The 14,727-nt window shown below is 36.9% G+C and overlaps 1 protein-coding gene across 2 annotated transcripts; it reads right to left on the reverse strand.

The window, feature by feature from the left end:
- Positions 1-369: 369 nt before the first annotated feature.
- On the reverse strand, positions 370-14,332 carry GMFB (glia maturation factor beta). Of its 2 annotated transcripts, none has more exons than XM_036841400.1 (7): positions 14,187-14,332; positions 9,737-9,833; positions 8,406-8,455; positions 7,660-7,709; positions 7,087-7,169; positions 5,660-5,733; positions 370-4,100 (listed from the first exon to the last, which is right to left on the reverse strand). In XM_036841400.1, exons 1-7 carry the CDS (start codon positions 14,187-14,189, stop codon positions 4,029-4,031), a joined length of 429 nt encoding a protein of 142 aa, XP_036697295.1. In that variant the 5' UTR covers positions 14,190-14,332; the 3' UTR covers positions 370-4,028. The 2 variants fall into 2 exon arrangements, with proteins under 2 accessions (XP_036697295.1, XP_036697294.1); XM_036841399.1 differs by having other exon boundaries at positions 7,087-7,172.
- Between the last annotated feature and the right edge of the window lie 395 nt (positions 14,333-14,727).

Raw genomic sequence — 14,727 nt, forward strand, 5'->3', positions numbered from 1 at the left:
ATAAATGGTGATAAACTATATTGAATAAAAGATCCTTCAATTTAATTTGATTTCTTACAAAATACACAGACCCTCTAACTTAGTCTTCCCTTTGAAAGCAAGGGTTCATCATTTGAAATAATGCCCTCTGCCCCTACAAACAAACCATTTTAGTATCAGACCAAGTTTTAGAAATTTTTATAATCTCGTTATATTTTCCCTCCCCCCTTCCTACTTTTGCCAAGTGATCCGCTTACTTTGCCTCTTGGTTTTTCCAGATAAAGTAAACAACTGAATCTGTGTGGTTCACACAGATGCCACAATTGAGCCAGGCAGGTAACAGTAACTCCAAAAGGGAAAGGAGGCGAGTAAACAATGAAAAGCTAGAAGTCCTTTCATGTTAACATTTTATTTAAACCAGTACAAGCACCATGCTTAACAGAAGACTGTCCAAAATAAACATGCAATACGAACTCGCACAGACTGAAACCACAGCTTCAGAAGTTGTGCCAGCTGTTGATTTTGTTAAACGATGACAGGAAACTGTTAAAATTCACAAGACTAAACCATTAATGTTTCAAGCCTCCTGAATGAGATTACGTTGGACCACCTAAATCAGTGGGAACTACCCTGGCATGTTAGTGATCTCAAACAATATTCAAGTAATTACACATGTATGAACTATACTCCAAAAAGCAAGAAAACACAGTTTCTATCACAACCTTAATGTAGTTGTTTTAAATATCATAGGAAGATGATCACTGATTTGAGATGTCAAATGGCATAATGAGAAACAAGTTTCTCAAGAATATTCAACTTGGGAGCACTGATGTTAAGTGGCCTAAAAGAGTTACATTTTTCCAGAAATACAAAATAAGATTCGTCCAGAAATGTTTGAGACACTTCTTCACATAAGTTGTAAAGGCTCAAATTCTGTAGATTCCAGTATTATCAGTCTATTGAACAAACAGGGAAAGCAACCGTACTAAGAATATTTGAATTGATAGATTACGAGTTACTCTCTGCTTCCACCAAATATCAGCATTGAAACTCTTATGAAAATATCTTTTCATCACTAGTCCACATTATGGATTAATGACATTGCTCGTGTTTTAAGGTAGTCCAGACATATTTTTAAGAACGCCTTCCTTACTATCTATATGAGTGGGGAACAAAGACAGCCAAATTTAATTTGGCAATGAACTCCTTTAACTGGAAAATTTTTAAAGTGTCAGACCAGGATACAGTTTATGGCTACGTTCGACTCCTGAAAATAGGAGACAAAAAGGGAGAGAAAAGTGCTGACGTTTTGCTACAAAGATCATTTAGTAATGACAATACAAAATTCAGCAACACCCTCTTAAACAAGAGTATGTTTAACTGCACTAGGCATTTAGTAAACTTTTTAGAAATAGACAATTTGAACATTTATTTTAGAAGTCAATTGAACAAAAACAGCCAGTCAAACAACTTTTTTCCTAACATAATTGCTTCAATACCAGAACAAAGTGAATACTATTCAAAACTCTTTGACATTTTGGAATTTCAGCATAGTAACCTGAGAACAGTTTTCTTCATATGTCATTTATGTTGCCACAAAAACCATATAAAAACATGCTGTGATTACGAGTCAGTTCTATTTTGACAACATTAGATGCTATGCAGAACTTATACAAGGCCAACAATTTCAAAACTAATGGTGACTTAGAAGACCACGAAGGAGGTTCCCAGGAAAAAAGCTGCTGCCAAAAAGGAAAGATTAAGTTTGAAGGCTGAATGGGAATGGCTGTACCAGAAATGGAATGTAAAAACTGGAATTACAAAATCTGGAGTTACTATTAGGGAGAAGGCAGAAAAAGAGATTAAATAGGAAATATACTTAGAACAATGCAAAATTTGGTTAGAGGAAAGGGAAATATATATAAAAAACAGAGAACACTCTAGGACAAGGAATCTATAACTCTCCCTATAGGACCAAGGAAGTGAAAAAAATGTTCTACTGATCCCCTAACCTCATCTATTGTCTTGCAAAAATATATGTTATCGATAAGGAGTCAGACAAGCTCAAAAAAGAATGGTTTATCACAGCTCTTTGTCCCTGTTAGAGAACAGGGGAACTGAGAGTTCTGTGTATGGAGGTCAATATTATCTGACATTATGGAGGACCTTCCAATTAAATTTAAAAAAAAACACCTAAAATGTGAAAGACAAAATAAGGAACCTCACTAAAAAATACATTCTTGCAGCCCTAGATTCTCTTATTGCTGTGAGCCTGATGAAACAAAATCTCATTTCCTTCATTCAAAAACATTAGAAGAAGTGTCCAGTCACTTGGATTACATTTGCATTTCTGCAGAATTATAAGCATTATTCTCCAATATCAAAATAGCTGTTTAAAGAATTCTTAAACTTCCTGGGTGAAGTTCTCTCTCTCTGGAAATTGGAATAAAGAACCTTTCCCATTCCTTAACCAAAACAAATACCCCCTCTAGCACTTCCTCATCTCCAACTAACTTCCTATTGCTTTCTGTTTTTTAGATTAGTGAAGCCAAACAGTGTTGCAATAGAAGATTCAATATCGTGAAAATTCCAACTATCTTCACCTCTTTATTAAAGTTGGCACAGAAACCTTAAAAAAATGCAAAGCACATATGAATGGGAGATACGCCAACATAAAAAAAAAAGCCTTTGGTAGTTCTGAAATGATTAAGATATTCTTAACATAAGAATTCACTCACCAAATCTGGGTAGTCTTTAGAGTCTCAAGACCTTTTGTCAAATTAATGTCAAGATAATCTTAAACAGTTACTCATATGTTTTTAAAGTACACTATATATCAGAATCCTTGCTTTAAAAATGCCAAGGATGCCATCATCTAACAAGACAGGTGTCCAGTTTAGAATATCTTCTCACATTTAGGATGTAAGATGAGATTTCTATTGATGTGTTAATGTTATTAACTATGGCCAAGGTTTTAAGATAACCATTTTTTTTTCCTATGGCACAAAACTAATCACAAATATGCCCCAAATTATAACTCTCAACTGCCATATATTCACCAATGCAAGTAGATAGTTGGAATTTTTAAAATATCAAGTTGATTTTGTTACAAATTTCAGATACACATATTAGAAAATTGTTTTACTTGGACCCTTTACAAAAGTATTAATTTCACCAAATCTGGAATACTGGCAGTGTAAAAGTCTTAAACTAAACTTAAAGCTAACAAATCAAAGGCACAGTATTAACACATGTAAAATAACTAGTATTCACAGGACAACATTAAGAGGTGCTTTATAAATAAAGTGTTATTAACCTAGATTCAAAACTATCTAGAAATGACACAACCAGGAATGAGGCCTTTAATTAGTTACAATCCATCAATTTCTAAGACTAAAATGCTATTTTCCATAAGAAGAGAACCTAATAGTCATAACTTTATTATAAAATCTAACTTCCAGACCTTAAGAACAAGCGATTGATGAAAAGTTTCTGGACTTGATTAAAAGGATATAGAAAATTAAGAAGGCATGGAATTGATGAAAAAAATGCTTGTAATGCAGATTATACTATAGTAAGTTATTATTCATGGCTCAAAATTGGGTCACTCAAGTCTTTTATCCCAAATTGATTTCAAAGATTTGACAAGTGATAATATGCTGTTTTCATATATAAACTAATATCCAGTATTTGTCAAAAGGAGGCAACTGTTGTCTGTCACAATCTAATACCCACTTTCCAATGGTGTCTGTAAATAGTAACAAATTCTGAACCGTAAGTTATAGAAATTAGTCACAAGAGTGCAAAAAGTCCCTGGAGAGAAAGTAGTCCACCTAACAATTACAAATATAAGGAAACACTTTACAAAGTTTCATTACTATGAAGATGATTTCCCCTTTGTTCAAACTTTGAACAAATGAAGAATTTTTCTTTACTGCAGGTAACAAACTGTAAATAACAGTGCATTTTTAGGCATAAATAAGTATTTATGTCTGGTTCCAGTATGGTCAGGTTAATACATAAATACTTTAGAAACACAGAAGTTCACATTAGTGGAAAAATCCAAGTTTCTCACGTAACCATTCTTCAGTTAGGTCTTCGGTATTTCTTATTTCAAATACCTTAAGAAAAAAATCAAATATTTTGTATAATTGAGTATTAAATACCAAATTCTCCTTCCTTTCATGTTGGTCATGACTTAATCTGTGTAAATTAGATATACCTTTACGTTTCTTTAAGTGCTAGGGCCTCAGTTACCAAAGTTTAGCAATCAAGACAGCATAAAATCAAAACTCTTAAAAGCACAAATCTACAAATGTTCTAAAAGAGTAGTTTTGTAAATATTACCCACTAAAAGAGAGAGCCAAGTATACACACTTAAAATCAATCCAGTTAGGAACTGGCAGGACCTGTGCTGATCCTCCACAGGTGGAGGAAATACCAGCTGTTTTTATAAGGACAGATTAGTGGTCCACAGCCACAAATCTCTAGCCAGAATCTGAACACACACAGGCCCAAAGTATAACGGCTATAAAAAGACAATGTAATACAGCAGAAAGGATGGGATTTGAGGCCAGATGAAAGTTTGAATCCTAGCCCTGAAATGTACTAATATACAACCCTAGGCAAGTCATTCATACTCTAAACCTCAGTTTTCCCAGCTAAGAACAGGAGTTTCACCATCAACTTACAGAGTTGTGGTGAGGATTCAATCAGATTATTTGTAAAAGTAACTTGTAAATTGTAATGCCTTAATGCCAGCACTTTAGGGCGTGCCTAGGATTAGAACAGACATGAGCCTGTTAACAGAGCTCCTTCCCAACCACCCAATCCCCTTAGAGCAACTCTAGCATGTTCCCGTGGTACACATGAGGGTAAGCAGTGTCTATAAGTGGGTGGTATCAATGACAATCATGTGGGCTAAAGGTAAAAAGCAGAGGGCACTTAAAAACATCACCTGGGTTGATAATTAAGCACCCAAGGGGAAAACCCCGATGCTCTCCTTAAAATAAAACCTGAAAGGAAATATTATTTAATACCATTCCAGTGATGTAAAATTCTATTTCAAAACGTTAAATGTATATACTTTTTCAACTCAAACTAATACATGGAAGTTAAATAAAGTTGGAAAGCAAGTACCACTCTTACCTTTAACCTTCAAAAATGCCATAAAACAATGGGAACATGTTAAATCTTGAAGCAGGTGTCTCATATGAAACAGAATGTTCTAACTTAATAAAGCTAATACATATTCTTAAAAATTTAATTTTAGATTTGGAAACAATACAGTTAACTGCATAGTATGGAATTCCTGCACAGAATTTGGTTCATTTAGTCTATGGTAAAGGGCTCAGAGAAGCTTCAAATGCTACATTTATCTACTAGAAATTACATTATGGAAGATGAAAAATTCTCAATAGATTGAGTAGTTTTCTAAAGCTGCCTATATTTTGAATATGAGTTCTTGTAATCAACTTATAATTTTCATTCCAAAAACACACTTTTGGTTAAAGACTTCTATCATTCTATTTCCAACTAATAAAAAGCTCTAGTTTACTGCTCTGTTCTAAATAACTTTCATCTACATAAAGAAATACTTAACTCTTCAGATTACTTGGATATTGCTCTATTTACAAAGGGAAAAAATTGTCTCAACAAGTTCGTCAAATATAAATACCACCTTGGTGAGTTCAGCTGTTTGGACTAGCTTATTCTTACTCCCAGCATACATCATCTGTTGTTCAGGCTTACATCCTGGAAGACAGAGATCAGAGTAGAAATGAGACTTAAATTTTGAAAAAGTGATGAGTTTTCATTATTTACTTTATAAAAATGACACATTTAGGATCTCCTATGCTATCAAGTTTACAAAAGCTTCCGTCTAAATGTGTAAAGGCTGTATTTTGAGAGTCTTACACTGCATACTGCCTGCACAAAGAGAAACAGCTATATTACTAATGAACAAGGCTTTAGGTCAGCAAAAATAAATGAGGCTAGATCTCTACAGATCTTGACTTTTAGAGCCTTGCAAATACTTTAAAACTTTTCAGCACTTAGTTTTGACGGTAAATATCAAGATCAATTTTACAGAGGCCTAATATATATAGGTTTTGGGATGTTGTTGGGTCAGTAGTGTCAGGAGATTGACTCTGAAAAAAGGTTACGTTCTGTTTACATATTAATTAAAAAATAGACTGCAGTATATTTTAAGTGCTACATAAATGATACAAATAATAAAGTTCAGGGAGTTCAGTGAGCAGAAACTTTATTGTGGGCTTGAATGGTGGTGGCAGTGGGAGTTCTGGTGATAATGGATACTTTAAATACCAATAAGCCATTTTAATATCCAATGTAGGGCTTCCCTGGTGGCGCAGTGGTTGAGAATCTGCCTGCCAATGCAGGGGACACGGGTTCGAGCCCTGGTCTGGGAGGATCCCACATGCCGCGGAGCGACTAGGCCCGTGAGCCACAATTGCTGAGCCTGCGCGTCTGGAGCCTGTGCTCCGCAACAAGAGAGGCCGCTACAGTGAGAGGCCCGCGCACCGCGATGAAGAGTGGCCCCCACTTGCCGCAACTAGAGAAAGCCCTCGCACAGAAACAAAGACGCAACACAGCCATAAATGAATGAATAAATAAATGAATAAATTTTAAAAAAATTAAAAAAAAAAATCCAATGTAAGCTACTCTGGGACTATTCTCAAGATTATAGGCACATCATTCGTAACTACTATTTTAAAGATAAACACCAAATATATATCATAATCATACACATAGTTCACATACTTATAAATAAAATTAAAATACAGAAGAAAATGTACTTTTGATATTTTAAAATGTCATTACATTTCTACTTCCTTAAAACGTCTGTACAATTTGACCTAACAACACTTCTAGGAATCTATCCTAAGAAAAGCAAGTTCTAAGAGATGATGCTTTACAGTAACTTCTTTTTAGGGATGCATTTATGTGTGTATGTGCGTGCGCATATACTGCAATTTAGGTTATTCAACACTTTTCCTCCTTAAAACGAGCATAAAATATGTCTAGTATAAAAATGGTTTAATTTGATCAGAACCAAATATGCACTATTTAAAGAAATTCACTTACCAACAGGACTGGAGAAAATAAAGCACAGAGGGTATGAAACTCTTCCATCATCATGTTGATACTTATAACTATATACAATGAAGGTTTTTCTCAAGTTAAGGAAACTAAAATTACTGCTCTGTTTGAGACAAGTACTTATCAACAAATTTCTGAAAGAAAACACGCACCAGGGGAGCTAGTGGGTGGTAAATTTCTATCCTATCCATTTAGGCCACACCTTCATTATTCATTATCTTTCCACAAAATTATAAATGGGCCCCCCCAAAAAGTTATAACATCTTATACTCTCTCACAAATAAATTTATTAAAAGTATAGATTTAATATGGATTTTTTCCTTCTCAATTTTTATTATAAACATGTAATAATAAAAGGAACTTTTTAAAAATAATATTAATTTTTTGGTTCTTTTCCAATATGAGCATATATTTTATTGAATAATTTGGTCATGATCATGGTGTAGAAGAAAATTTTGTAAAATATGTCTTTTAAAAGTTGAACAAATGAACTTCATAAATAAAATTGTGACCACTTAAAAAAACAAATCTTTCTAAAGCACTATGAGAAAAGGATATCGAGGTTGTCGTTCAGGTAGTTCATCTTTAAGTTCATCTGGTGAAATGCCCTGGAACCATAAAGAAAACAACTTTTAAACATTTTCTTACCCATAAATTCTTAAGCGATATACCAAGCACCTATTCTACTAATAGGTATAAATTCATAACCTTATACCATAACATAAGATTTTATTTTACTAAATTGTACATAAGCTGAGGTTATTAAAACCTCAGTGCGATGAAAGCCTACTCCAGCCCACTCAGTTTAGCTCTGTGTATTAACTAAACATGGGGCTGAGAGGCAGAGTAGTCTACGCTCATGTTCCAATTGTCAGGAAATACTGAGTGAGATAAGCCAACTCCTCAGAGCAACAACAATATCTGATTTAGGGGAAAAAAGTTAATTTCTTTTCGCTCTAAATTAGTTACTTAACTTGACAAAACTAAATATTTAGGTTAAAGGGCTTTAGTTTTTAATTACTGGCCAACCAATTTAGAAGCAAGTTATAAAGTTGACTCAGTTTTTACCAGACATATAGCCCTAACTTCTACTACTTATTACCCTGGATTTCATTAATGTTTTATGAAAGGTGATTATATTAGCAAGACAATGCACTACACAACAATTAGCATATGCTTTTCATGCATAATGATCATAAGTAAAGGTTTAGAACTCGCTTTAGAAGTAACTGTAACTAATATAACATTTTTTGGGCAATAATAATTGCTTAATGATAAAACTATATTTAGCTGATCCAACAAACCTCAAGCTCTTCATCCAGCACCACCAGGCGTTTATCCTTATCAATTTTCACTAAAATAAAAATATAATATGAGTAAACTGTGATTCTAATGTGACTTGATCTACCCAACCTGCAGAGTCCTAGCCCTTTTTCTGGCATCCAAAATTAAAACAGGAAGAAACACAAGCATAAAACACAAGCTTGACTCTACAAGCAGTCAGCATTTAAAAGCTTTTACCCAGAATTCCCAGCACCTAATTTGCTAATTTAGAACTTTATGGCAACTCCTTACATTTACTGTGTACGTGAAGAACTTCGTAACTCAAATGCACTTCCTAGATGATAAGAAAAGGTCTGAAAAGGTCACTGTTACTGACATTGGTTTATTGCACGTGGTTAGAATTGCAACCAAAACGTGGACCAAGGGTCAGGACAGAACAACCGCCAGATTCCCAGCTTCTCCAGAGTCAGGATTTCATGGTGCAGTATGAGTATTCTGAGAAAGTGAATTACCAAATAGTAGTGATATCTCTATTAAAATACATGCAACAGAGCCCAAAGCCAAACTGAAATATGTTTAGATAATCTATGCCTGTATTCTTTTCCATTACTCTGAAAAGTTATCCAATTTTTTATTTTGCACTAATTTCAAAGTAAATCCTGTGAGACACAATATGATCTCAAATAGCTTTACTCTTTGTGGCAAAATGGCACTGACACACATTGTCACTTTTAAGAACTGTATGCCTACGTTGTAGTATTTGTTTGTAAAAGAACCATAATTCAACAAGCTGTTACCACCTCATTAATTCACATCTGCCAGATGCATCTCTCTTAACAGTATACAGAGTTTTACATTCTCACCCCCTCATCCTTCCTTTATCTTTCTAAATCACTACCCACATATTAAATATTACCTAAGAATATAAAAGAAATCTGCATAACATCACATACAGTTCACAGTGGAAGAGGCAATATACAAATCATTCTTTCTACTGTCAAAAGTCAGTGACACTTAAAAGTACTCTCCATGAAACTAGAGTTCAAGTCTAGAATTGAATTAAGACTTCACATCACTTTGAACACAATGCTGAACTGTAACACTTTAGGTGTAGGCAAAGGTGTCTCTTTGAGGATGAATGGCCAGGCTATTTTTAGTCCCCTGAGAAGTTAAAGGATGGAGTTGAATGGGTCACTACAAATGACCAAGTGGGGGGGAATTAAAAAGTGGGGGGGGGGATTAAAACTGGAGGAGGTAACTTTCTAAAGGTTCAGGTTATTTGATGTAGCTATAGGATAAAGCCAAACTCCAAACTAAGACCATGTAATGGAGACAATCGCTTTTAGCTTACTTATAATGGCAGCATTGTTCGTCTCTTTGCGAAAACGAAACTTTCTCAGCTTTTCCACTAAATCTTCAGCAACATCACAAACTACCAAAGACTCACTCTAGAAAAGAAAAAAATCATGTTATCAAATGCCATGACTTCAATATACATATGTACATGTTAAACTTATAAAACCTAATACTTTTAAGAAGGTATACTGACACCTACAAATGTCATAATTATGTGAAAGTATTAATGTGAAACACATGAACACTTAAACAGCTTTTAAATCTACCAAGCTTTGTATCTACATTATTAAATTATACACATTTGTTCATCTTACATGTAGGGTATACTTTCTCTTTGGCTACTAAATATCTCAAAGAACTAGACACATAATAATGTGGAATTTCATCAGAACTGTAGAGGAAGGGAAGAATAAGGGAAAAGTCAAGGATCATTGCTGTTAGAAAGTATAATATTTTTGCACTACGCAGCAAGAACAGGAAAATCATCGTATTACACTTAGAGTTAATAAGGCCTTAGTTCATTTTTGAGTCTCACAACTATGAAAAAATAAAAAGAAGCAAAAGTATGAAAAATAAACCATAAAAGACCGATTACATTTTATATCTTAATTAAATGACTACAGGGATCAAAAAAAAAGGAGCTATTAAAAATTATGAAAGCAAAACCAGATGAAACAAATATAAACACTCAAAGAACCTTTTATAAATTATGAAAAAATATTAGAAACTCTTCTCCAGAAATCTGGCAAGGAAATTATCAAAAGCACTCTTCTTTTAGTGGTACAAATGCACTATTGATTGCAAGCATGTGGATGGAAATCTTTTTCTTTAATGTGTAAACTTTGAACACATACAAAAGTAGAGAATAGTATAGTGAAATCCTATGCGCTTAACACTCAGCTTCAACCATTATCAACACATAGCTAATCTTATTTCATCCAAAACCCTCAATACTGCCCCCATGGACCATCATATAGGAAAGGCCCAAAATCATTTTAACTAAAAATATTTTAATATGTATTAATAAAATGACAGTATGTGCCATTAAAAACATAAGGACAATAACATTATCTCACCTAAAAAAAACTAATAATAATTCCAGTGAATTATTCAAGCAGAGTTCAAAGTTCAAATTTCCCTATTGTTTTAATTTTTTTTTTTCTTTTTTAACAGTGAGTTTGATTGAGTCAGGTTCCAAACAAGGTCCACATTCTTTGGTCTCTTCATATATGGGTCTCCCCCCACCACTCACTTTTTCAGAAAATTAAAAGAGTTTTGAGACCAATGCCAAATACGTGTCTCATTACAATCCGAAAGAATTAAGGCTTCAAATTTTAAGTTAAAAGGAAAATTTAATGAAAGCCTGCTTTTTCATACTGTGTTGGTTAAATAAGAGCATATGTTACAACAGTAAATACCTATCAATTTTAAGTTGTCCTTTAAATTCATAACACTGGTAACATATAAGTTATGATATAACATAGGATGTGCTATTTATACAATTAGAAAGTACATCCCACCAATACATATTATCCAATAAATTAGGCTCCTGTAGGAGTCATGTATGTCCATCCTTTTACTTCTCTTTAGAGAAAGAAATGCTAAGTCATATGGAGCTTCCTGAAAGCAGTATTCAAGCCTAGTCTATTTTTTCCTATCTTTCAAGAAAGAGATATAAATCAGAAAACTAGAATTTCCAATCTTTCATCAACCAAAGATAGAACCCATTAGTAGAAACTAATAAATACTTTAGATTTTTGTAGGCAAAGAGCAATTTGTCATGAGTCTTATCTTACAGTTCTGATACCCAGAGCTGCTTGTGCAATCCTGACACTCTAAGAATAGTAAACCAAGTGAAAAACATGCTGTGATTTAATCTATATTGCTTTTTTTTTTTCATTTTTCACCCCTCCCAATACCTTAATAAGGCCAAAAATTCCTTCCTACAAGAAAAAGGACCACGGCTCAGCCAACTCTAATGCTTCCAGTCAATAGACGCATTTAAAAATCAGTATAACACCCTGAAAACAACACTATATGGTAAATATTAACATACAAAGTGGAGAGTTGAACTCAAGTGGTCATTTATTGGATAATCCACACAATGAACATTTAATGAGTGTCAGCACGTGCTAAGTGCTAGGGATACAATGATATAAAATAAATAGATTAAAACTATGGGCCTCTCAAGGAGCTTATAAAGTCTATTAGAAAACAGATGTACATCAAAATCATCAGGTAAAAAAATATACACTTGTTTGTACCTAGGATAAGAGCTAGAAAGGACAGAAACTTGATGCTATGAGAACTTATGACTAATGGACAACAGCATGGTTACAGGAGACTTGCCTGAAAAAGGCATCTAAAGGACCAAAACTGCCTATGTAAAGACCCTTTGATTAAAGTGAGCACAGCACATCTAAGATAACGAAAGGCCAGTGTGACTCAAGCACAGAGAACGAGCTGTAACACATACAAGAGGAGGCTGGCAGGGGCTGGACCACATAGGGCCCAGGGGGTCATACTTAGTATTTTGGTCTCTATCCTATGAGCAAAGGGAAGCCACTAAGGTGTTTTAAGTAGGTGGTGACAGAGAAAGTAACCAGATTGCATGCAGGAAACAGGCAGAGCACCTGGATGAATAGACCAAGACTAGTTAACTGACAAGGCTAGTCCAGGTGAGAGATGAAAAGTAGCTCAGACAGACTGATGAGGATAAAGAGAAGTAGGTGAATTCTGTTAATAATTGTTAACGTGTATTAAACGCTATGAGAAAACACTGTGCTATGTACTTTACATGGAACTCTCTTCATCCTCAAAACAATCCCATTAGATGGGTATTATATTATGCCCAATTTGCAAGAAACTAAGATTTAGAGAGGTTAAGTATATTCCCCAAAGTTACGCAACTAGGGGAGCCAGGATTCAAGCCAGACAGCCTGACTTTAGCCCACACTTAACCACCACAAAGGAGCTGGTGACAGACAATACTGGGAGGGGTTGATCAGTAAAAAAGGTGACTCCTAAGCTTTTTGGCTTGTGTAAGACTTAAACAGTGCTACCTTTCACTAAGTTAAGGAACACTGAGGAACTCCAGGTTTGAGGGGAAAGAGATGAGTTCTATTCTGGACAAACTGAGGGGGCTTTGAGGCACTCAAGTGGGGAAAAGCTTCCCAGGGGATGTTAACTAAATAGTAGGATATAAATATCTGTGCTGGATCTCAGAAGCAAGGTCTGCACTACAAATTCACAAGTCATCTACATATAGATAAGTGGTAATTGAAGCTATGAGTGTAGGTAAGAAACGAAGGAGAAAAAAATACAGCATGTTAAATGAAGCATTAGGATGGAGCCTAGGACTCCTACTTGTGATGTACAGGGAAGGAGAAATGCATGGGACACAGACAGACCAACAACAGGAGACGACATAGGAGAAAAACCAGTTCTGTATCCTAGAAGCCAAGGGGGAAGCACGAGAGAAGAAAATGCTTCAAAGAGAGGAGCTTGATCAACACCCAGAATGCAGATGAAAGGTCAGGAAACATGAGAATTGAAGAGTGAGTCCCTTCGATTTAGTGACCAAGACAAGATCTATTCGATGGAAGTGGGTTGAGCAATGAGTGGGAGGTCAGAGACTAGAACAGTGGGAGTTTTGTGTTTTGCTTGTAATTAAAGACACGAGAAGCATATTTTAAAACCCGATGGGAAAGATCCAGGAGATTCTCGTTGGGCAATTAATTTAATTCTCCACTTTATTTTTGAGCGCGGGGTCGAACCCATACGAGACGGAAGCCAGAACCCCCAGACCACGCAAAACTAAGCTTTTGACAGTTACTTTACGGCCAAGGGCCAAAGCACTGGGTCAAAAGATTTCCAACTGCCATAACTCAAAGAAAGCAAGGATAAGGGGAAATCCTTAGAGGCAGGCCAGGGGAAGGAGGAAAAGGAAACTAAGGCGAGGCCGAGAGAATGGAGTCAGAATTCGAGCCCTCCCCCGCAAAGGCGGCCAGGCCGAAAGTGCTCGGCGTCCGCCGGCCCTTTGGGCCTGGCCCGGGCCCTTGGGGAAAAAGCCGGCGTCTGGGGGAGCCCTCGGCTGGGCCAGACCCCCGGCCCCTCCGACCCTTCAGCCCAGCAGCAGCTAGAGCCCTCCATCCAGAAGGACCCGGTGAGAAATCACCCACCCCCGCTGGCCGCACCCTAGTCGCCAAGCCCGCTGGGCGGTTCGACCCCGGGCCCGGCAGGAGGATGCTGCTCTTAGGCGAGGCGGCAGCGTCCGCGGGCGGAGGCCAAAACTCAGACTGTGGGTACCCACTGGCAGCCGGGCCGGAAGCGGCCGCCGACCCACCCCGGGAGCTGCCCGCCGAGACCGGTTCTGGCAAACAGGAAAGCCCAGTGGGCTGGCCCAGCCCTCCGGCCGGCCCCCAACCTCCCCGGCAGCAACTCACCATTTTCCTTCCGGCCGTCAGCAGCCTTTCGCCTTCCCTCGGGTCCCTTTAAGAATGGCACGACGGCCGCCTCCCTTCCTGCCCGGCGCCTGGCAGAGCCGCCCCCACCAAGCTACGCGGCAGCGGCAGGCCGGCACGTGACGGCGGACGGCGGGCTGCGCGGCTCAAAATTAGCCGAAACGCGAACGCCCGCTTGCTCGTCAACCACTGTAGGGGAGGATGCCCTGTCTGATTGGGAGTGGGCGACCGTGCCAAAATACACTTAAAGCCAGTTTTTGCTTCCTTTTAACTTTCCTCAAGCTCTGAGATCAATTTCCTGGTGACATGATTAAGTCAACGATTTCAGTGGTAAATGTGTGCGTTAACCCTGGCTTCCCTCCCACCCTCTCCGGAACCCTACCCCCGACTCCCACCAGCTTCTGGGACTTGGTTAATACATTTCTTTTCTCAATGGTGTCTATTTATTGAAGTATGATTGAATGATGATTGATGTCTAGATGAGTGCTCTCATGAGCCGTTGTCTAATCGCGCATTAAGAAGT

The sequence above is a fragment of the Balaenoptera musculus genome, chromosome 2 (genome assembly GCF_009873245.2).
Source record: "Balaenoptera musculus isolate JJ_BM4_2016_0621 chromosome 2, mBalMus1.pri.v3, whole genome shotgun sequence".
Lineage (NCBI taxonomy): Eukaryota > Metazoa > Chordata > Mammalia > Artiodactyla > Balaenopteridae > Balaenoptera > Balaenoptera musculus.